General features: G+C 36.9%; 1 protein-coding gene across 1 annotated transcript; it reads right to left on the reverse strand.

Annotated features, from left to right (window-relative positions):
• Positions 1-1,721: 1,721 nt before the first annotated feature.
• Positions 1,722-9,973, reverse strand: trib2 (tribbles pseudokinase 2). Its single transcript, XM_058756678.1, has 3 exons — positions 8,845-9,973; positions 7,873-8,165; positions 1,722-3,746 (listed from the first exon to the last, which is right to left on the reverse strand). Exons 1-3 carry the CDS (start codon positions 9,112-9,114, stop codon positions 3,272-3,274), a joined length of 1,038 nt encoding a protein of 345 aa, XP_058612661.1. The 5' UTR covers positions 9,115-9,973; the 3' UTR covers positions 1,722-3,271.
• Positions 9,974-23,386: the final 13,413 nt, after the last annotated feature.

The raw sequence follows: 23,386 nt of genomic DNA on the forward strand, positions 1-23,386 counted from the left end.
GAGACACTTGAGCAAGGCACCAAACCCCCAGCTGCTCCCCGGGCACCGCAGCAATATGGCTGCCCACCGCTCCGGGTGTGTGTTTACGGTGTGTGTGTTCACAGAGTGTGTGTGTGTGTGTGTGTGTGCACTTGGATGGGTTAAATGCAGAGCACAAATTCCGAGTACGGGTCACCATACTTGACCACACGTCACTTCACTTTCACTAAATTCGTTTATGTCTGGCTGCGTAAATCATTTTACTCCAGACTCCAGGCAGGTTTTGTTAAAAAGTTCAAACTCAAGGATGGATCAGGACCCATTGTTCATGATCCAGCTGCACCTCCAGAAGAAGTAAGTCTCACACTTTATATTTTTTATGATTATTTGCGAATCGCGTTTGCTCTTCTACAGAAGAGAGGGGCGGGGTGAGCAGAGCTCATTAGCATGTAAAGAGATATGCACTGAAACGAGTCGCTGTGAACAGAGCTGTTTTTGACAAGGTAAAAAGGGTGTTGTTTTTCATGACCACTGAGACCATTTCAAGAATACCCTAAAGAATCATACCAACTTGTGGAAAATGGGCATCCGATGTCCCGTTTGAAGCACAGCCACCACAAAATCAGATTTTACTTTAAAATCATTCTGAGGTTAAATACAGATTTAAAATCATAACAAGAAATAGTTTAATAGCTATGATACTGTTTTTGAAATCAAATCTTTGCACAGCTATGACAGGAAACACTGGAATCTAACAATGCCTTAGAAAAAAACTGTTAATCTTAAAAAAAATAAAGCATATACATAAACCCATATAGGAAATATAAGAGTTATCGGATAAGCATGTTATAAACTTCTGAAACATTGGTGTTTCATATTTTAGAGCAGTCACTGTAATTTATTAAAGAAATTAAATCTGTATGTGGGAGTGTGTGTGAAAAAATCAGATGTAACCCCCTTTGTAATCCTTAAAATATTCATAAGTAACTGTAATTTAATTACAATTACTTTTATTTTGTAATTAAATTACATAATTCCGTTACATGTAACTAGTTAATCCCCAAACCTGCTAATATGTGGCAGGCCAATTAATCATCCATTTTGAGATTATGATCACCATCATCTGACAATTGTGCTAATTAACTCAAGTACTCTTTTACATTTTTAGATAGATGGACAGAGTATTATAGTCATTATTCATTTAAATGATCTATACATATTATACATACTATAAAATAAATACATATGAAATTATATATATATATATATATATATATATATATATATATACATACACACACACACATACATACAGTATACATATATATATATATATATATTAGTAATGTCAAATGATTTTTGTTTACATGTGTGTTCTGTGTATATTTATTACGTATATATATATATATATATATATGTGTGTGTGTGTGTGTGTGTGTATATATGTAAGTAGACACTTGCATGTATATATTTAAGAAAAATGTTTTTGTTAAATATATTTATATATAAATTAAATTATATGAATATAAATATATACATGTAAATATTTTCTAAATATATACTGTACGTGTGTGTATTTATATATACATAATAAATATACACAGTACACACATACTACGTAAACAAAAACTTATTTTGGATGCGATTAATCGTTTGAGAGCACTAATATATGTATAATTATTAGTTCATTGTTTATTTGTCTATGTGCTTAAAAGACTGGACAAAAAGATGCAGCATTCAGTGTGCAGTTCACAATTTATTTACTGAATAAATCTGGACAAAACACCAAAAATCTGTTACATTACAATCAGAGCATCTGAGGCAGATATCCCACCATGCACTCCCCCCTCCCCTTGAAAACATGAGGGAAAAAAAATGAACGAACTAAAAAAAAAAAAACATCCTTCAAAATTAGCACCTAATCAGCACCAACTTAGGTAGGCAAGTTCCTTCTACAAAACGAGTGAAAGCACAATGACCAGAGGAAAAAATAAAATAAAAAAGAAACTCTTAAGCGCAATTGGACTCCTAGTAAATCCTTCGTAAGATTCTTCTTTAAGAAAACGAAACTGAAAAAATGAACTCCCCTCTTGCTAGGCAGGCTAAAGCATTCATAGGGCACATGCCATTGACTAGATATAAATCACGATTTCAAGTAACATTGATATACGACGAAACATGTCTACATGTACCCATTCAAAACATGATCATTTCACAGACCTATGCAGGCAGTAGAGTTAACATGAGGTACTCGAGACGGTGTAGTCGTAGAAATATCGTCTAATATTTATGGAGTCAAATGCAAAAAACTAAATTAAAGAAAAATGAGTACGGTCAGCGTGCGTTTGGGGTGCGCGATTACTGGCACTGACGTTAAATCGTAGACCTTCCAACTTGGGACAAACTTTGATACAAAAAGTCAAACCTGTCCTGTGTCAAATGCATTGCCTACAATATTCGTGAAAACTGGCGGTTAAAAAAAACAACGAAAAACCCTGCACATATTTCTCTTTAAATATAGTAGTAGTTACCTTATAAATAAAAAAATAAAATAAAAAAAAAGATACATTTTGCTCCAGCAAAAGAAAAACTAAAAGTTAAATAGATGACACTAGTCCAGAGAAGATCTCCAAGCCTAGGCGAGTCAAGTGCTTGACGTTTTTATTCTCTGAAGACTCACGGAAAGTTTCAGTTATGGTTAGAGCGAAAAAAGCAGCAATAATAGTAAAAGGAACAGCTTAATGCAACACAAATAGTTCTTAATGCAGCCGAAATGAATCAAAACACAAATAAAATGACATGGTCTTCGCAGTATTGACCTGGAGGGTCTGTCGAAACGCTATACTTAAAATAAACCGAGGATCAGATTGAGACGCAACCAACAATTTGCATTCAAGGAAAACAAGTAACTGAAACATGGTCAACAAATCAGAGCTGGAAACAGGAGAGGTTGAGCAGTTTTGCCTGATATTTTCTTTGTTCCTTGGCTGCATTCTCCTGTGCAGTAATGCATGTTTGTAGCTTACTGTGACTCATACGCCTCGTGAGCACCATGTAAAATGAAGACAAAAACGAACGGAAATAAAGGAAAAAACAAAATAAGTCTTGCTACATCACTCGACGCGCTTCGTCCAGAAGTCTTAGCTTAGGAAGAAGTCCTTTCCACCCAAGCCAGAACCGACCATGTCTATTTAAGGAATGAGAAATAATGATAGACACCATTTTTAATGAGTGTATTTCTTTTTTTCTGATAATCTAAAAGGACGTGGCATAATGTCTGACGAGTTTGTGCTCAGCTAAAGAACTGTTCTAGTTCTTCTTCCATGTTGGCCTCTGGCACCATTTGGTCCAACTCTCGCTCGCCTCTCCCGTGGCTGGCGGCGGCCGCCGAACCCCCAGAGGCCGAGAACCAGGGATGGTCCAGGATCTCTCGGGAGGTGAGGCGTTCGGCCGGTTCTCGCCGCAGGATGCTACGGATGAGGCATCGGGCTTTGGGCGTTAGCGTCTCGGGGATGCTGAACTGGCCGCGGCGGATCTTGCTGAACAGCGAGCTGGGTTCCACGTCGTGGAATGGGTAGCGGCCCACCAGGATGGTGTAGAGCATCACGCCTAAGCTCCAGACGTCTGCTGCCTTACCAGAATAGCTGCCATTTGCATTGAGGATTTCCGGGCTGACGTAGGCTGGACAGCCATGTTTGTCCGAGAGCGAATCATCACCTCCTTCTAGGAGGTACGTATCCTCCAAACTCTCCAACTTTACAAGGTTCCTGGGAAAGACAGAGAATTACATGAAAATGTACATATTTAAAGGTGTTAAATAAGTAAAAGAGAAACGATTATTGGTTTGTCGGCTTTCAAGATGGATGATACAACAATTGAACTGACAAACTAATATATTGTTATAAAATACATGAAATGGAACAAATTCTAGATGGATCATTTGTGAAAGTTTTTTGAACATACAAAATACATGAAATAAAGCAAACGTCTAGTTAGTTGGTTTCTTAAAAGTATCATAGAAAACTCAAGCTTCTATGACTTCCAGTGGGAAATGACTGACAGACTACTAACAGAAAAGTCGTAATCTACATTAAATGGAACAAATTAAGATAAAACAGACTGAAAATGTTGTTTTTAAAATAATTTAAAAAAAGTTAAAGATGTAAAATAAATTAAAAGAAGCAAACTTTCAGTTGCGTTGGCTTTCAAGATCATTCAAAAATGATATGACCAAAAACAACGACATAATCAATTTAAGAGAAAACCATGCATCCAAATCTGTCAGTCCAAAATAATAACAAAAAAACCCTTTCAAATCATATTTTCCTCTACCATTGTAGTTTTTCGACAAGCAAAGCAAAAATATCCTCTACATATTGGACTGTAAATCCCTTGCATAAAAAAGCAATATAAAGATAGCCTCGGGACATTCCTGCCAGTCTAATCCAGAGGGAAATCTGGTATTCATTCTGGGAATTATAAAAAGCAGGAATAATGCCACACCAAAGATGGAATTCCTCAAACCATCACTTTTCCCCTGTGATCCTAGTTTTTCCACTGTAATCCTGTAATTTGTACAATAATGCAAAACATGAAACATACATATGACGACAAACAATCTGCTATATATTCACAGTATATCTGCGATTATGCTGTTGCTACAGTAATATAAAATAAAACAACATTCTGATACTTTTAAGTCCCTTTTTATTTGCTCGTTATGTTTTCTAAAAAGCATGTCAGACTGATTTATCTGTTCTTCTTGTCTTGAAAGTATGAGAGCATCAAGATGTTTTTAATAATGTCTTTGATGCAAAATCAGGGTTTAGGGTAAGTCATGTTCACCAATCAGATTCATAACTATGGTTCAATGATCCTTTTGCATCATAAACTTAAAAACAAGTGATATTAGTAAAATACTGTGACAAATTTATATTTAGATACAGTACTGTGATACATATTTACATATATATGAATTAAATGAATACTTTAATTCAGCAATAATGCATTAAATTTATTAAAAGTGACAGTAAAGATATTTATAATGTTACAAAAGATTTCTATTGCAAATAAATGCTGTTCTTTTGAACTTTCTATATCGTGGATTACACAAAAATATTAAGCAGCACCACTGTTTTCAACATTGATAAGCAGCAAATCAGCATATCAGAATGATTTCTGAAGGATCATGTAACACTGAAAACTGGAGTAATGATGCTGAAAATTCAGCTGTGCATCACAGGAATAAATGACATTTTTAAAGATATTAGAGAGCTCATATAATAGTTTATATTATTTTTAACTAATAAATGCATGCAGCCTGTGTAAGAATAACAGGCTTTTTCAAAAACATTTTAATAATTACCACCGACCCCGAGCTTTTGTACAGTTATGCAAGTCCCTTTATGTGCTATGTACAGTATTTTCAAATTACACAATTTGCATCCCTGCTTATTCATCAAAAAGCTGAAAAACCCGGAGACTAACCACACTGTGCTGCCCAAGTTACAAAGACAAAAAAATAAAAAACAACATATGCAATGAAAACATCTTTGAGGTCTTCTTCAAGCTGCCTCGTGACTCAGATTCTGAATCAGAAACCATCCGAATGAAACCGTACGCCCACTGAGTCTCAGCAAAACATCCAATCCTCAGAGCTCAAAATAGTCATATTATTTTTCACGACAAGCGGTATCCTGCTGCGGGGAAAGGTTGCAGGGCATCTAAATTACCTGAAGGTCAGAAATGAACAGGATGCCCCTTCTCTGACCTGAACTTGTGACCCGTTTCCATGCAAAAAGAACACGGCATGCTCAAAATATTCTCTTAATGACATGCGGCATATGTGAGTCACAGCTCCACGACGCAGCTGAGTTACACCGGGTCAAGAGCCTGAAAAGAACACCGGCCCACACCAAAGCAGGAAAAACGGAGGAGGACACGTGGATGCACACACTAGTACATTAGGGAACGATTCCAGACGAACTGCACTGCGGTCGCTAGCGTGCGACGGCAGAACGTTACAAGCGTCCTCCGTGACATAACCAGGTCAGGAACCCACTACGCCGAGGAATGCAGTTCTGTCTGGCTCGCTTTCCTCTCTGGTTCCAATCTTGGTGCGCCCTTGGTGTTTGATTTCTGGCCAGGGTAATACTCACCACCCTTGGCCACGTTTACTTGCGCTCGTCTGCAATCACTCACTGAAAGGTGGACGGCTGACGCACCAGACCACAGAGCATGGGAACAGTAAGGTCACCGAGCTCACATTTAAAGCACCAGGCAACATTCTCCATTTCCATCGAGCCAGCCAGAGGGAATCTAGCTGAGCTGACTCATTTGGCCACTGGGGCAACTGCCATTTAGCTTAAACGGGAAGGCCACCCAGATTTATAACGCAGGCTTGGGATTATATCAGACTAATTTGACTGCCAAACATATGGGCAGGCTAATTTTTAAAAACTTAACACGCAATGCCATTCAAAATCATTTTACTTCAACAACATGACTTTTTTCGGAGCGAAACAAGGTATGCAAATAGAAAAACAAAAGACGAGACTTAATGTTGTTCACTGGAAATAAATTGGAGGGGAGGGGTCGAAAATTATGAGGGTTTGCTGATGTCAGCCAAAAACGAAAGGTATTTCGGAGGCGGAGCATGATTGAATACAAAAAGCAATATTAAAGAATACTAAAATTAAAAATAGTAATGCACCGAAATTTCAGCAATCAAAAATATTCAGCAGCAACAGCAAAGAAAATATATATTGAGTTTTGGATGAAACCACTGATTGAAACAGTGATGATTAATTATCACTTCTCCGATGGCACGTTTTCACCGTGTCCATATATTTCGTGCACAGAATGAGGATAAGCCACAACAGGTAAACTGGTCAGCGTTTTTATGCACTTCGCCATGACCAAAATAGATGCTGAAGTAGCAATATGTAAAATGTGTTACTAAAACATCAAGTGCTGACAACCCATTGCCAGAGAACTTTACTATGACTGGTTTCATTTATCATATGAGAACACAACACCCTCAACAGCATACTAAATTCAACCACCCACATTTTTTTTTTTACACAAACTTTATTTTTCGCTAAATTAAAACTTTAATTTCTGTTTTGGTTTAAAAAAAAAATCTAATAAAAAAATCAGTGCATCACTAATACATAATTGCACAGAAATGACCTGAAATCTGTGTTTAGAAAGTAAATATGGTCCATTTTTATTCCAGGTTGACTTTAAATAAGGCATTTACAATACCAGCCTAAAATCTCATTAAATACTGTAAATGCCTATATGGGTAAATTAATAAAGATCCGTAGCATTTCAGATGGCGAATACATTCTAAAACAAACAGATACAAAATGTACCACTGAGAGTATGAGATTTGGTGCTGTCACTTTTACTGTTGTTCAGCTAATTTTTGCAGGAAAAATCCAGCCACAATGGTTTAAGCTGGCCGTGCAAATGTGCTGCATTGGTTTGAAAGTGACTTCTGTGTTAGAAGTGCTTCATATATTACTACACTATCAACAAAATACCTTTTTAGGCTTCAAACATCTTTATCTCAGGTGTGTAACCAAATTTGTCCCCAATCCTATGCTCTCTAAAATGGGAATGTCCCCTAATACCAGATGCCAATGACAACAGCAAATAGCAATTCATTGTTCACAATTGTAAATTAACTATAAGCTATTTGCAATTTTAAAAAAGGGGGTGACAACCTCTTCAATAATGTTTGTTTCAACAGGAAGCACATCAGTAATATACCATATTTACAGTCGCAGTATGTGAATAATGTGCTGTCCATGCAAAACAAACCTCTCTTTAAAGATCAAATGTGCACGTTCTTTTTTAACCCAACAACCTTACTAGTGGCTTCTTTACCTGTCCTCGCTCTTAAAGACGAATTTCCTCAGCTTGAGGTCTCTGAGGACCAGGCCGTTGTCGTGGCAGTGCGCCACAGCTGATGCTATCTGATGGAAAAGTCTGGCAGCCTCTTCCTCTCGTAGCTTCTTGCAAGTGCGAACGAAAGAGTGCATGTCGCCATGGCTCCTCTCGAAGAACACGTACGCTCGCGTATCCCCCAGAAGAATCTCCACTACCTGGTTAATGTTCTCATGGGTGCCCAGCACGAAGTAAGCAGCCAAGGACTCCTGGTATCGACTGATATCAAACACCTGGAGGAGAGAGAGCATTTTGAATTCAATTAGAAGCAATCATCGATTTCCCAACAGAGTGCAAAAGTATTAGCCCCCCAAGACAAGAGCCCTGCTATTGGTATCTTCAGACAGAGACAATGCCTAATTCTGAAACAAAAGAACGGGAATCCATGCAACGCCCAGTGCGAAAGGCATTACACCTCTGCTGCATTTCCGAGTCCCCAAAACACACACTGAATTTTGATGTTGCTTAGTAACAGACACCTAAAAGAGAGAGACGGGCTAAATATAACATGACAGCAATGGACATCGGAGGCCGTTCTCTCATCAGAAGATAAGAGGTTCTTACTAATGGCTCTCTGCCCATGTCAGCCCATTCAGAGTGTCTTATGTTTCAAAGTCATGTGGACTTGCAAGCATGAATGCATGGCTGTATGCAAGCATGCATGCACACACACACACTCACTCACTTCAGGGGTATTCCCACATGCTTTTTTGCACGTGACTATAACTCATCACTTGATGTCATTGTTGATGAATCACAAAAAAAAAGCTATTCATTTGATAATGCACCAATAGGAACCTCGCTAATGAATGCAGTAAGCCATATGCATGTCTGGCATACATCCCTATCTATAGCTGATGCAATTGCATGAGTGTTCGGTTACAAAATGACATGCATACGTGTGTTTCTTACCTTGCACACGAGCTCTTCCCCACTGTGCAGGTGGGTGGCTCTGAAAACGTGGTCTCCCTCAATGGGCTCCAACAAAAGGTAATTTCCAATGCAAGAAATGCAGTGAGAGGAGTCAGGGGTCTCAGGGGGGCTGGGAGATCCTAAATTGGGACTGAAACTCTGGTTGGATTCTGTAGTCCTTAGACAAGATAGCTCCTCAAAGTCGTGTGCTTTGTGCCTCGATCTCCCATAACGCGAAATGTTAATGGGACTGGATCTCTGTATGTTCATGAGTATAGGAGGAGGTTCGTCCAGATCAGGAGGGTTCAGACGGTCTTGGAGGAGGGGGGTGGAAGTGAATGACAGACAGATGCCCTCTATTTAACACTGGGCATGAAGGCAGCAGCGATTCCCCTTGACTGTAATGATGATCTTATGCATGTGCGTTAATTGCACTGACAATGTGGCGTCATTTGAGCACACATGCAATGACGTGCATGCACGAATTGTGACCTCTATGCTCAGCGTGCCCTGAAAGAACAGCACCGTTTGGTTGCAAGAGCCCAAAACGCGTGAATCGGCGCGGTGTAATGTAAAGGCTGTGACGTCACGGTCGATGCAGCGCAGCAGGTAAAGAATGTTTTTTTTTTTTTTGCATTAAATTAAAAGGAAAGAGTTCCGGCTCGGTTTAGATATCCTGAGAGGGCGCTCCGTGTTCATTCGAGTGGGTCTCCACGCGAAGCCTGTCCATGCATCTACCAAATATGGCTAGGAAAAATATCCTCCAGGTCGCGAGCCGCCTTTTGTTACGCCTGGGAAGTCGATGTCCTCCTCTTCGCGAGCAACCACACTCCGACGATCTCCGGCGCTTGGATCTGATTTGGACAAAGGCAAGAGGGGACGGCCGACGTTCTCCCCGGGCCTATCCCTTGTTTCAGCAACAAGACACCATTATCATCATCATCTTCTTCTTCTTACTTACTTACGTGGCTGGGAACCTAGTCCATTGAACGCGCGGAGTCAGCTGCACGCACTGACTGACTGACTGAGCTCGCGGGACTGACTGGAGCTCTCCACGCGCACGACCAGCCCCCCTGACGTCACGGCCAAAACGCCCTCCCATTGGCCGCTCGCTTGATGCTGACACATCCACAGTCTTGCAAGCAAGCCATCCATGCAGTCATGTGAGATAATTGTTGTCCTTGGAATTTAATTGAAGCTCCCTAAATTATCTGTCGATATAGTGAATTCTAGGGGGGAAGTGTGTGTTAGGATTAAATGTCAGTTGGTTTGTGCAATGAAGCAAAAATGACATCAAACTCTGATTAATTACATTGCCATATGATGCTAAGTATTGAATATGTGTGTATATATACCAGGGCCGTTTCTAGCCATTTATATATATATATATATTAGTGCTGGGCAACGATTAATCGCGATTAATCGCATCCAAAATAAAAGTTTTTGTGTACATAATATATGTGTGTGTGTTGTGTGTATTTATTATGTATATATGAATACACACCCATGTATGTATATATTTAAGAAAAATGTGTTATGATTATATATTAAATATATTTATATATCATATAAATTATATTAATAAATATATACATGTAAATACATGTAAATCTTTTCAAAATATATACTGTTTGTGTGTGTCTTTATATACACATAATAAATATACACAGTACACACAGATATATTATATAAACAAAAACTTTTATTTTGGATGCGATTAATCGCGATTAATCGTTGCCCAGCACTAATATATATATATATATATATATATATATATATATATATATATATAATATAATACCATTATAGCCAATGGATGCCTGTATAGCTCTATGTAACAATCCCTAGTTGCTAAGAAATTGTCATCACACATAAATTAATTGTATTACATTTGGATTTGGATACATGTTGTTTAGATATTATCAATGGCTACTTTTTGACTTTATCTGTTTTTTGTTCAATTGTTTTGTTGTTGTTGTGTCAGTTATTGCAATATTATTTCAGTCAAACCTATAAAACCCTTTGTTACCCCAAACTACATAGGTCTATAAAAGCCTGATCAGAGACATACAAGTAACAGAATGCAGCTAGTATTCTTTTATTACTCATAGATGCGTGAACTTCCCCTTTAAATAACGTGACGCTCTGAATGACGCTACTCCCTTTAAGAGCTGTTGGAAGCTAATTATTATTATTATTTTTTTTTTTTGGAAGCGAATTAATTGATTCAGCATTTCGACAAGCGGTTTAAGTATTTTATTGGCTGTAAAAGTTTTATATGGGAATATTACACAACACACTGAACCTTTAACTATGCATTGGCGCAAAAACGCACACCTTTTAGGCCAGTTTCACGTGCAACATGATTTCTCGACTGCCACAAATACTGCCTAAACAAAATACTGATTTTGTGCACTTTTTATGTACCGATATTTTAAATTGGCCTTTGAACTTGCATGGCAAAAAAAAAAAAAAAAAAGCCTTATCTTGCCAAAACACTGGCAGAACCCATTGATCTAACGGCATTGTTGAGCGCTCCAAATCCAAATGCAAACTTTGCATGCAACAATCAGAGGCAGCAATTGACAGCGCTCTGATCCAGTGGCATACAGGCATCGTCAGAATGACAGTACTCTAGCCCAATGATGTTGGGCGATCCAGTGGGGGCGGCAATCATATTTCAGGGTGTCCGTACCACTCTTGATCACAACCCTGTTAAAAATGCAGAGGCAGTACGTGCGCTCATTGTCGCCCCCTCCAGCTGGTGGCGCTCTAGGCGACCGCCTAGCTTGCCTGTGCCTAGAAACGGTACTGATATAGACATTTCTGTCGTCATATGGGGTAGTTTGCGCATTTATCTTAAAGACGTTTAAACATATAATAATTTAAACAATTTGTTTTCTTAAATATTAGTGATGTGTAAATCTAGCAGCTACTTTGTACATGCACTATAGATACTCATCCTAATAAAAGCATTAATAAAAGGGTTCAAACTCGGGATGCCCACAACGCAACAGTTATACATTTCTTACAAAAATTAACCATTGTTTTATTATAGTAAAAGTGTACCATGTTTTTTGGCGCATTGATTGCATTTGTATTATCACAGCGTTACAAATACCGTGGTTAAACTATGGTTAGTGTAGCAAGACCATGGTTAATTTGTGATTACCATGGTTTAACTATAATAATCATGGTTTTTTGGTTTTATTTGTAGTAAAACCATGGTTGATTTTCGTAAGGGTCGACTCGGCGCACTGCCCATAGGCTATCGGCGCCGACACCTATGCGATTTGTATTCGCGAATGTCGACTATATTTTAACCAAAGAGCTGGAGCAATCAGTTGCTATGGTGCTCATCACATGCTCACGCAAAAGCAATTTATAATTGCGACACAAGCATCCATATTTTATTCATTTGAACTGACTCCCTATCCTAATCTGGCTTTTGTTAAAATTGTTAAGTAGCTCTTGTATTTTGTACTTTATACAAGCACTGTACCATACTGGTACTAACAAAAGCGTTCAAGGGTCCATCGGTTACATGCTCACACGATTTATATTCACGAGCATGCATATTTCACGCATTCGGACTGACCTGTATAGTTTTTGTTTCATTTTTCATCTGGTGTTTGTGTTTGGACATGTGCTGTCCGATAGGCCTACTAAGTTCTCAAGCAGCTATCGGTTGCTATATGGCTGTTCACACGAATTGTATTTGTGAGCATCTACATTTCACCAATTCAGGGTAGCTTTTAGCCTAATCTTACCTTTAACTTTTTATCTAGTACTTGTGATTGTAGCCTACAAGCACTGTCCAATTCTAATAAAAGCGATCGAGCAGTGATCGGTTGCTATGTTTACGTGTGCGGACACAGTATTTTTTCGTGAGCATCTACATTTTGTATATTCGGACTAACTTGTATCCTGATCTAGCTTTTGTTTAATTTTTCATCTAGTGTTTGTGCATCCTAACAAAAGTGCAAATCCCAAACTAATCCCAAACAAAAATGTAAGCAGCGATCAGTTAATCTTCACACACGGATGCGATATATATTCGCAAGCATCAATGACAAAATCCACAAAAAAAACTATTGTTCTAAAATGTGTAATAGTCAAGACTGAGCAGGTATACGTCAAGCCTTTGACCAGTCATGTAGGATATATACTGAAGGCGGAAGTCTGGAATGTAGTTGTTGGCCAGATGGTGACTGGGTTAAATCCCCACATGTTAATAGCAGGTCTGTTCCCTGCGAGATGCAGGATTCTGTACCATGTTTCTGAACAAAAACCAGATGTGTAGACATTCATGCTGTAGATTACATTCAATCTGGATTATATTCATATAGCCAAAAACATGTAGGCTAAAGGACATGTCCTGATCATATCCACCCTGAAATATTATACAAAAATCAAAATACAAACAACAAAAATATATTAAACATATATATATGCATAATCACCCAAGACCTTAACAAAAAACCTGATGTTGTTGTACCGTATAATTTCAGGATAATGAATTCATACTTAAATTTGACTCATGTATCTGCCACATGATTTCAGAGCAGATATGTACTCTTTCATTTGGTGTAACATATTGATGAAGTGATGTAAGTTTTATGATCTGAGAGTTTGACTGATGAATGACAAAATGCCTGCTGTCTGTTATGTCTGCGTAAAATCTGTTCCAGTTGTATCAAGTCTTGTTATTGTTGTTGCACAATGTCATGATTTGTATGAGTTGGTGTTCAAAACTGATTTCATATACTGGAGGAGAACATTGAGGAATCAAGAGGATTTTTTGAAATTGTGTGTTTTGGATGAATGACATTGTTGTGCCTCCCACTGGTACATTCACAAAGTGTTGCATTGTGTGTAACAGTGAATGGTGGGTAGAGTGAGATATTTATGTACCCCACAGATGAAATGTTATATGGATAGTTCACCCAAAATTATAACTGTTGTATTTTACTCACTCTCATGTAATTTCAAACTATGATTTACTTTCTTTCTTTTGTGGAACACAAATTGAGGAATGTTGACACTTCTCTCATCTACAGAATGAAAGTGCATGGAAACCAAAGGCTGACAAGCTCTAAAAAGGACAAAGAAAGCATCATAAAACTATTGCATACAACTTGCATTCTATATCTCATGCTATATATGACTTTTAAAGCCATACAATAGGTTTTTGTGAGGAGAAGGTGGTAATTTACTTCAAATCTTGTAAGAAATCTGTGGTCACCATTCACTTTCAACAAGGTTGTTTAATATTATTGAGATACTTTTCTGTTTTTATTCATTTTGAATTAATTGTAATTTTTATATTTTTTTGTTTTCATTTTAATATTAAGTTTTAGCAGTTTTGTTGTGTGCTTTTCTCATTTTTATTAGTTTAGCTATAGTTTTTCAGTTTTAGTTTGATCTATTGTAAGTTGGTAACTCTTTACAATAAGGTTAATTAGTTAACATTAGTTAACATGAACTAAGAATGAACAACACTTCTACAGAATTTACTAATGCATTATTAAAATCTCAAGTTGTGTTTGAACTAACATGAACTAACAATGAATGACTGTATTTTTTATTAACTAACGTTAACAAAGATGAATAAAGCATAATAAATGTATTGATCATTGTTTGTTCATGTTAGTTAATACATGTTAGTTAATTGACTAAGTTAAAACTATTATTTACCATCACCAAATCAACAAACACATGAATACAAAATTGTAGGCTAACAGTTTCTACAGTGATGGAAATTCATTGGACAAGACATGTGGGTAAATTTTTATTTTCAATAACGGCATGTCCTTGTGTAGGTCCTTGCAGTGATTTTTTTTTCACCGTGAGCAGCCCAATGTAAAGCAGTCACCATTCTTCTGTTTTGTTCATCTGAGAAAGTGACTTCCCACTTGCATTCCTGAGCTCCTGATCTGTTTTCCCAACACCAAGTAAGCAGGGGGGTGGAAGGTGAGTGAATACAGGATTGAGCAATTTCTCCATTGTGGAATGCAGGGCGTCATATGGAATGCACACAGCTGGATGAGAGACACAGACAGAACTGTTCATTCCAAACAGATTCCACCCCCTGACATAACACTGCAAAGGGGGAGCCGGTAGCTTTTCTCCTGCAGTCCATGGCCTCAGTTTGCCCACGCTTCATGAGATTGTGTTTGTCACATAAACAGCCCCTTGGACTATAGCCGCTGAACAGCCACCGAAAAAAATAGTTTGCCATTATGTAAAATTAAAGGAATTTTTCAACCAAAAATGAAATTTATACTCACCCTGAGGCCATCCAAGATGTAGATGTTTCTCTATCTGAACATTTTGTGAAATTTAGCATCACATCACATGCTCTCCAATGGATCCTCTGCAGTGAATGGGTGCCGTCAAAATGAGAGTCCAAACAGCTGATAAAAATATCACAATAATCCACAAGTAACCAACACTCCATTGATTAACATCTTGTAAAGCAAAAAGGTGCGAGTTTGTAAGAAACCTATACATCAAGATGTTTTTAACTTCAAACAGTTACTTTTGGCTAAATTATGAATCCTCCATTCATTACACTGCTTTCTCCAGGGAAAACCAGTAAAAACGTTGTCTGGTCTGAATCAGGAGACAAATATGCTCCGATCAAGCACCGTTTACAAGCAAAAACAGTCCTAAACAAATATTTTGGTAATGGACTTTTTCACTGGAGGAAGTATTGTTATGGATTATCGACTCGTATTTTGGCCAGAGGTGACGGTTTGAAGTTAGAGCACCTTAATGATGGATTTGTTTCTTACAAACACACAGCTTTTCACTTCACATGGCAATAATTAATGGACTGGAGTGATGTGGATTGCTTTGTGGATTATATGTTTTTATCAGCTGTTTGGACTCTCATTCTGACGGCACCCATTCACTGCAAGGGATCCATTGGTGAACAGGTTTCTCCAATTTCTCCAAAATCTGTTCTGATGAAGAAACAAACGCATCTTGGATGGCCTGAGGGTGAGTAAATGTTAAGCAAATTTTCATCTTTGGGTGAACTCCTCATACTCGTTGAGTATTTCAAAGTGGGTCAGGATTTCCCAAGCTGGGTTTAACTTCTTTCTGAAGATTGGGTTCAAAATGACTCCATTTCCCCCTCTCTAATAGACCCAAATACAGTGCATGGAGGCTGCAGAGATATAGTCACATATTTAGGTCAAACCACTTTGTGTCACACAGAGAAATGCAACCACACTTAATGTGTAAGTAAAAATGGGATTATCTTTATACCAAAGTGCCTTATTTTCAGTATGGACCCATTTCTAACTCTCTTCTCTACTAAAGTCTGCTAAATTGGGAAACTTCAAAGCGGGAAATGCGGCGGCTGACTGGAAGTATAGAGATGATCACTCCTGGAAGTTTCCTAAGGTCAGCGTGGATGGTTAAAATCTTAATTAACCCCCTACAGCAATGGCACTCGCGCCTGTCAGCCACACCGCCCATGAGAAAATGAAGCAATTTTGCTGCTGGGAAATGTCTCTATCTCTATATTTTAAGCCTTGAGGTGGGTGAAGTGCAGAAACCTGCTTTCTGCTCTGGAAAACTAGAAATATATTACTCTAACCCTTTAGCTATAACACACTCTGAAAATATTAGGGTGCAAAACTGTGCAATTTAACAATTATTTTAACTTAAAAAAAAAAAAAATGCTTTGCAATGTCACTTCATTTCAGTCCACATAAGACTAATATCCAGTTACTCTCACATCACCTCAAATTGCCAAATTAATCATTTCCAGGTTGCGTTTTGAGGCAAACATACTGTTAGTTCTTCTGAAAATGAATTCTGTCATTATGTACTAACTTTCATGTTGTTCTCGGCCCAAATTATTTGACTTTCTTTCTCCTTTGGAACAAAAACATACATATTTTATAAGAATTTTCAAATCTTCTCTATGCAATACGTTTTATTCAGTGGTAATCATCTTCTAGTGCGGCAGTAACTGCTATAACCAGACCAGAGTCAGTTGAGTTGAAATCTGAATAAAGAACGAATCATTTTGTAATTTTTGAAGCTTGAAGAGATATATTCTGTAATCATTTGCGTATCCTCATATTGTTCCAAACCTGACTGACAGCAAAAAGAAAGAAATGCAAACAGGTTTTTGAACAACATGCAGGATTGCTGTTGTTTACTAAAACATACAACAAAAATATTTTTTTTTTGTTGATTGAAATAAAGCTTAAAAACTGAAATTATATAAAATAATAATAAAAAGAATGACAAAAATATCTCAGTTACTAAAGCTTAAAATGTAATACAAACCGCAAATATAAAAATAAATAGTAATAAATAATACAATAGTATATAATGAGAGTGAGTAAATAATAGCATAAGTTTATTTTAAGGTACACTGTATAAAATTAGATGATCAGTAAGCATGGCAACTTGTGTTTTTATAATAATTTCATCAAAATAAGTTGACCAATTTCAATGTTCTATGAAATACAACTTTAAATTGGTTTGATGTAATTTAAGTTGAAATGATTATACTTAAAAATTGAAGACAGCAACTTAAGTTAAAATGGGTGGGAATTCTTCACAGTGTGTTCTATCTCTTTCAGACCACAACTTTTAGAAAGATTTCAAAAAGTTTATGAAGGCTTCTCTGCAACCCAAGAAACTTTATGTCAAATACTGTGGATGGCTAACTTCTGTCCAATCCTCTGACTCGGTAGATCTAGGAGAAATTTTCAAACTCAAGCCTTTTGGCTCCTGCAGCAGAAAGAATTCTGAAGGCCGGGAGAAAAAACAAAAAAAAAACATATAGCTTCACTCGGATTTGACAGGGTGACTCAGATTGCAGACACGCTGGATGAATAACAACACAAAAAAGTCCAACAAACAAAAACATGAAAGAGCTGAGCTCCAGGCATCAGGGAGGACCAACAGCACCGCCAAAATACATTTGTCATATTTAATTATACATATGGTTATTAATGAAGGAAGGCAGCCAAATGACACACGGTTATTTTGTAGCTGTACGAACGCCCCAAAGAGTGAAAATGTGTGCAGAAAGGATATAAATAAATGACAGGCAGAGAAGCTTTAATGCATTATGTAGAATCTCGCTGAAAGCTTGAGGAATGACATAAAAATGCAGGCTGGGAAGAAGGTCTCATTGTAGAACTGTGATCTTTGAAACCCTGAACAAGTCCAGGAGGCAACTTAAGCTCAAAACTCAATAACAGATTCTGAGAAAAAGGCAAAAGGAGTCTGAATCCCTCGACCGGAGCGGATTTACTGTATCAAGCGCACAAGTTCTACATGTTAACTGATGCATTTCATTTAAAGCATTTCGCACTGGGTTTAGATACTGCTAACACAGATGCTATGGCAACACGATACAACTCTCGTGAGGACATACAAACATGTCTGTATATATAACTCACATGAAATAAACCACTGAAAAGCATGTAGCAGAGAGGGATGTCTTGCATTTCTTTAGCGATAATGAGTGGAACCGTCAATCAATCAACATTAATGCATTTACAACACATTTTACTACCATAATGTGACATATTTACCAATGGAACAGTATAAAACAGAAAATGATGAGTAGGAGTTGATTTTACCAACTGGGTAATGATTGATCAATCAAAAGTAGTGTTAAGCACGTATAAGCTAGGTTTGGGAATGGCTTTTAAATTGCACTTTATTTCTTGATTTTTAATTTAAATGTTTAGTTTAAATGTATATAACTGTCATTTATAAATAGATAAGCAAAGTTTGTCAAAACAAATGGAATTTTGGCTCAGACGTTCTCATTTGAATGTTTTGGAAAAAGTCTAAAAGCCCTGAAATTTGATGGATGGATGAGTAGATAAAAAATGTTTAAGTACTAGAATATAATATAAAAAATGAAAAAAGCTGAAGTTGAAGTACTTAAATCACTGATAAGAAAAAAAAAACACTAAATGGAAATATGTAAAAAGTCTAAAAACTAAACTAAAAAAAAAAAAAAAAAAGACAACCACACAATAAAATTACTAAAACTTACACGAAAACTGAAAATGCAAAAAATATATTAATACACACTATTTCTATAAATAATACTAATATAACAGATAGATCGATGTTTTTCAGTGTATCTGTATTTGTATGTGCCTACATTTCTTTGAACGGCAATTCAGTAAATTCCTTGGCCTGTTATTCCAGTTCGTCATCCAGTGAATTGTGCCTAATTCATTCCAACTCATTCAGACTCAGGTCTTCATCTGTTTTTTTCCCCCCCCTTAACCCTTGATCACACATGTAATATTAAAGTACAAGTCTGGCTTCATCCAACTCCCTGTAAAACGATGCCATCCTAATGTGTGAATCAGTCGAGCTGTGACCTGTTACTATCTGCCAGACAGACGGCACGGGAAAACACACACACACACACACACACACACTCACACTCACACAAATATCTCTTTGACTCTTGCGTTTGAAGCCTGGCAGTAAAGGCATTTACTGAGGCAGTGCAGGTGGCAGACATACCGTCTGAATCGCAGCTATCTGACATTGATCTTGCGATGGCTGTCGGTTCAAAGAAACCCACCTACCAAATATAGACCGCTTTACAAATGTACCACAGTAGAGGTATGTTCCTTCTTTTGTGATACTAAAACAAATCTGTATTTGTTGACTCTTTTAGTCCTCTGAAGTTCTTGTTTTTCGAAGAGAGAATCACCTGGTTAGTTTTGTCCAGTAACATTCTGCCTAGTAACAAAAATCCAACCTCTGACTAGCAATAGCAGGTGCAAAATCATGTTTCAGCTGTAATGTTATCTAAAATTACGGTCTAATTAAGGACAAGCCCTTCAATATACCCCAAACCTTCGACAGGAAATACATCAGCACAACAAGGTTATTATCATCAACTAAAACTAACATCATAAATAAAAATAATTGTTACTTAATTAAATGTTAACTAAAATAAAATTAAATATATGAAAAATTAAACTTATTTTATTTTAGCTAGTTGCCAATACAGCATTTGTTATTCTTGTTTAAAGTAAAAGTAATAAAATAAACAAAATCAATAAATAAATATAGTCAAAAACTAATAAAATGACAAAAACAACAAAATTAGTAATACATTAACTATTATATATACAGTATATATATATATATATATATATATATATATATATATATATAATATTAATACAAATAATAATTACTATATAGACATATTTCAAAAATAAAAACAGCAACACAGGGGAAAAAAATACACTCTAAAAATGCTGGGTTAAATACAACCCAGCGCTGGGTAAAATATGGACAAACCCAGAGACTGGGTTGTTTTGAGCCAGCGGTTGGGTTACTACCCAGAAGGTTGGGTTATTATAGCATTTATTATTGTAAAAATGATTTGTCACTATACTTATAAAGAGCTATAAAATGAATTAGGATAGCATATTATTTAGGATAGCATAACATTTGATGAGAAATATCTGTAAGACTGTCTCCATTTTCTTTCCATTTAAAAGAATTATAAGCAATTTCAACCATTTTGCTAACTAACCTGCAAAACATATGTCATCAAATCCAAAAACACCTCAAACAACTGACAGACAGAATTTGTTCTGACTGCCTATTTTTCAGATTAGCAATAAGCCATATTTCAGTAATATCTGCAAGGCAGCAGGACAAAACAACTTCCAGTAACTCATTTCTGTCTAGCGGACACTATTATAAAGATCTCATTTGTGATTTATCGTTGTTATGTTTCCACACACAGCATGTCACGAAAGCTGTACGATAATGTCGTTGCAACAAGCATCATTATGGCGGGAACCTAATTAGCAGCTTTCGTCGTTTGCTGTGGCGACTGCGAGAAAATCCCTGTCTGCTGAGATCACTAGTGCGTCAGTCCTGATGGATGGAGACGGGGCCAAGCTTTAGCGCTTAACCACCATCAGCGACGACTCCAGCGGGAGATTTTCACTTGGAGGAAGAATCCATGATGGCGTTTGAGCTATTGCAGCTGACGTTAATAAGAAGCGTTTCATCCAGCCAGCCAAGAGCCCAGCAGTACAATCAAAACAGGCCTGTGGCATGTGCTCCTGCCAGTTAACGAACTGTTGAGACTAAATTACTGTAATGCTACCATAATTATGATTAGAGGAGCATGTTTCCAGCATAACTAGCTGCAATTTTCATGCCTTGAAGAAATGCGTATCAAAACGTGTGGTTTAGATTGGAAAACGCAGCTATGTTGGGTAAAAAGAGCAGCCTGGAGCGTGTTTAATTAACCGCGCTCGTAATACATATCAAATCATTTAAAACACAATTGCTACAACTTTATTCATTCTGTTAGACAACTATACCAATTTTTAAGGCCCTGAAGTATCAATTAATAGAGCAGGCCTGCGTTATCATTTCACGTAAGGTGGGAATCGTGTGATCTTTGTGTGAACTTCTCTGTGGTTTTCACTTTGAAGAAGACCAATTTGTTAGATGGTAAGATACTCATTGCTGAATACCTGTGAGAAGCGAAAGACATTTCGGTGCTTAGAAACAGTTGATTAAGCAAGATAAGATTTTGCATGGTAATGAATGACATTTTGCTGCGGCAAAATGTTAAGTCAGCACCTTTAGAAGTGTTTTAAAATGGCATTCAGCACAGTTGGGAGTGAGATGAGATTCTTTTTTCCTCAGATATCTGTTCATTTCACTATGGATACGAGATGACTGAACATTTCACTGATTCTTGAGACACGAAACAAAGCAAGTTTACCTCCTATTAGTTTCTAGCAGAATTGCCACTTTGAATTCATGATCACAAGAATGTTTTCTTTATCTAAATTTTGACTATTTTATTTCAATAGTCCACTTTAGACATTCTACTAACAGTAAATAACTTTGCAACTACATGTCAACTAGCAGTTATTAGAGTATTAGTAGACTGTCTGCTTTATTTTGATGGGTCCACAACATACAACATACTGACTATGAGAAACTTTGCAAGTATATGTCAACTTATTCTACTAACCCTAAACCTACCCTACTGAGAGTTAGTAGACATGTAGTTGCAAATTAATGAGAATTAACTATTAATGTAGTTGGCATGTAGTTACAAAATTACTTATAGTTAGTAGAATGTCTAAAGTGGACTATCGAAATAAAGTGTAACCTATCACTCTACCATAACTCAGTACTTGATGCAAATTCAAATATATATTAAAATATTTTTTTTTTTTTTTTTTTTTAATGATTCCCAGGGACAGCAGATGTAAATGAGCTATTAGCTAACTCTGGTTCAATTACTTCTAACTGTACATTGTCCCTGTAAAAATAAACAATAAAATAAAATAAAATAAAATAAATAAATAATATTACTACTATTTCAGCAAGAAGAAAGAGATTACTTGCAAAAATGACGCTCTTTTAAGTATCTTGAAGGCACTAAATAAATACACAATAATTTTACTTGGCACTGGTGCATTAAATTGATCAAAAGAGACAGAAAAGCCTTTTTTTCTTGTTACAAAAAAAGTGTTTTTCAAATAAATTCTGTTCCTTTGAACTTTTGAACTTTTTCTTTTGAAAAAGTATTACAGTTTCCACAAAAATATGAATCAGCTAACCTGTTTTCAACATTAATAATAAGAAGAAATGTTTCTTGAGCAGCAAATCAGCATATTAAATGGTAAGGTATGTTCCCCTAATATATACGGTGAAAAACTGTAATAGGCATTTCAGACAATTTTACGGTGAAATACCGTTTTTGGAAGTGAAAAAGAATGTAAAATTTACAGGGAAAAACCGTAAACTAACATTCCCAGAATTCCCTGCATTGCATTTCAAATGGGATGTTTTTTTCTTTGAAATAACTATGTTTCTTTTTAGTTTTTTCTTATCAGTTGTGTACATTAGGGTAGTATGTTACATCTAATGTTGTTAAATGAATGTTTATTGCATAATTCAGTTTAATGAGGCTACCTTCACACTGTCAGTTTTTGGGATTGACAACCGCATTTACTTACAGGTGTGAGTCTCGAAATGTCCCGTTCACACAGTTGCGTTTGGAATACTGTCTGTATGAACGTGCAACGGGAGTCGAGCCCGTATTCCTTACCAGTAACCATAGCGACAGTGACCAAAGTCAAAGATCAAAGATGGCGACGTCCATAATACTGAAAGTTCGATCACTTCTGACATGACAAGAGTCCAATCGTTCCGTGAGTTCTTCTGTCAAATTTTCATTAACCGACAGCAGCTTTTAAATTTAGGTGGAGAGTAGAGTATTTAAGTCGCGCTCAGAACACAAAACAGGAGTGGCTTCAGTGGAAAACTGACGGGATCTAAAACTTTAAGATGACACGCAGCTCATTTCTCCGTCACTGTAAGTTACCGAAATCACACATGAAAACACGCACCACATGGTAGACGCGCGTTTGTGCGGCAGAGTATGACGTGACAGACAAGTAGTTGTCCAGTCCTGTTCCCTGCACACAGTGCGTGTGTTCCGAGAATGCAGTTGTGAATCCTGAAAATTTAAAGG

Source organism: Onychostoma macrolepis, chromosome 20 (genome assembly GCF_012432095.1).
Source record: "Onychostoma macrolepis isolate SWU-2019 chromosome 20, ASM1243209v1, whole genome shotgun sequence".
NCBI lineage: Eukaryota > Metazoa > Chordata > Actinopteri > Cypriniformes > Cyprinidae > Onychostoma > Onychostoma macrolepis.

What these genes read in the sequence shown, in the direction of transcription:
- trib2 (XM_058756678.1), bottom strand. Translation starts at nt 9,114, where the DNA reads ATGAACATACAGAGATCCAGTCCCATTAACATTTCGCGTTATGGGAGA. An exon ending in GGGAAGAGCTCGTGTGCAAG is followed by an intron (nt 8,166 to 8,844) that starts GTAAGAAACACA and finishes TCTCTCCTCCAG; the next exon opens with GTGTTTGATATCAGTCGATA. An exon ending in GTCTTTAAGAGCGAGGACAG is followed by an intron (nt 3,747 to 7,872) that starts GTAAAGAAGCCA and finishes TGTCTTTCCCAG; the next exon opens with GAACCTTGTAAAGTTGGAGA.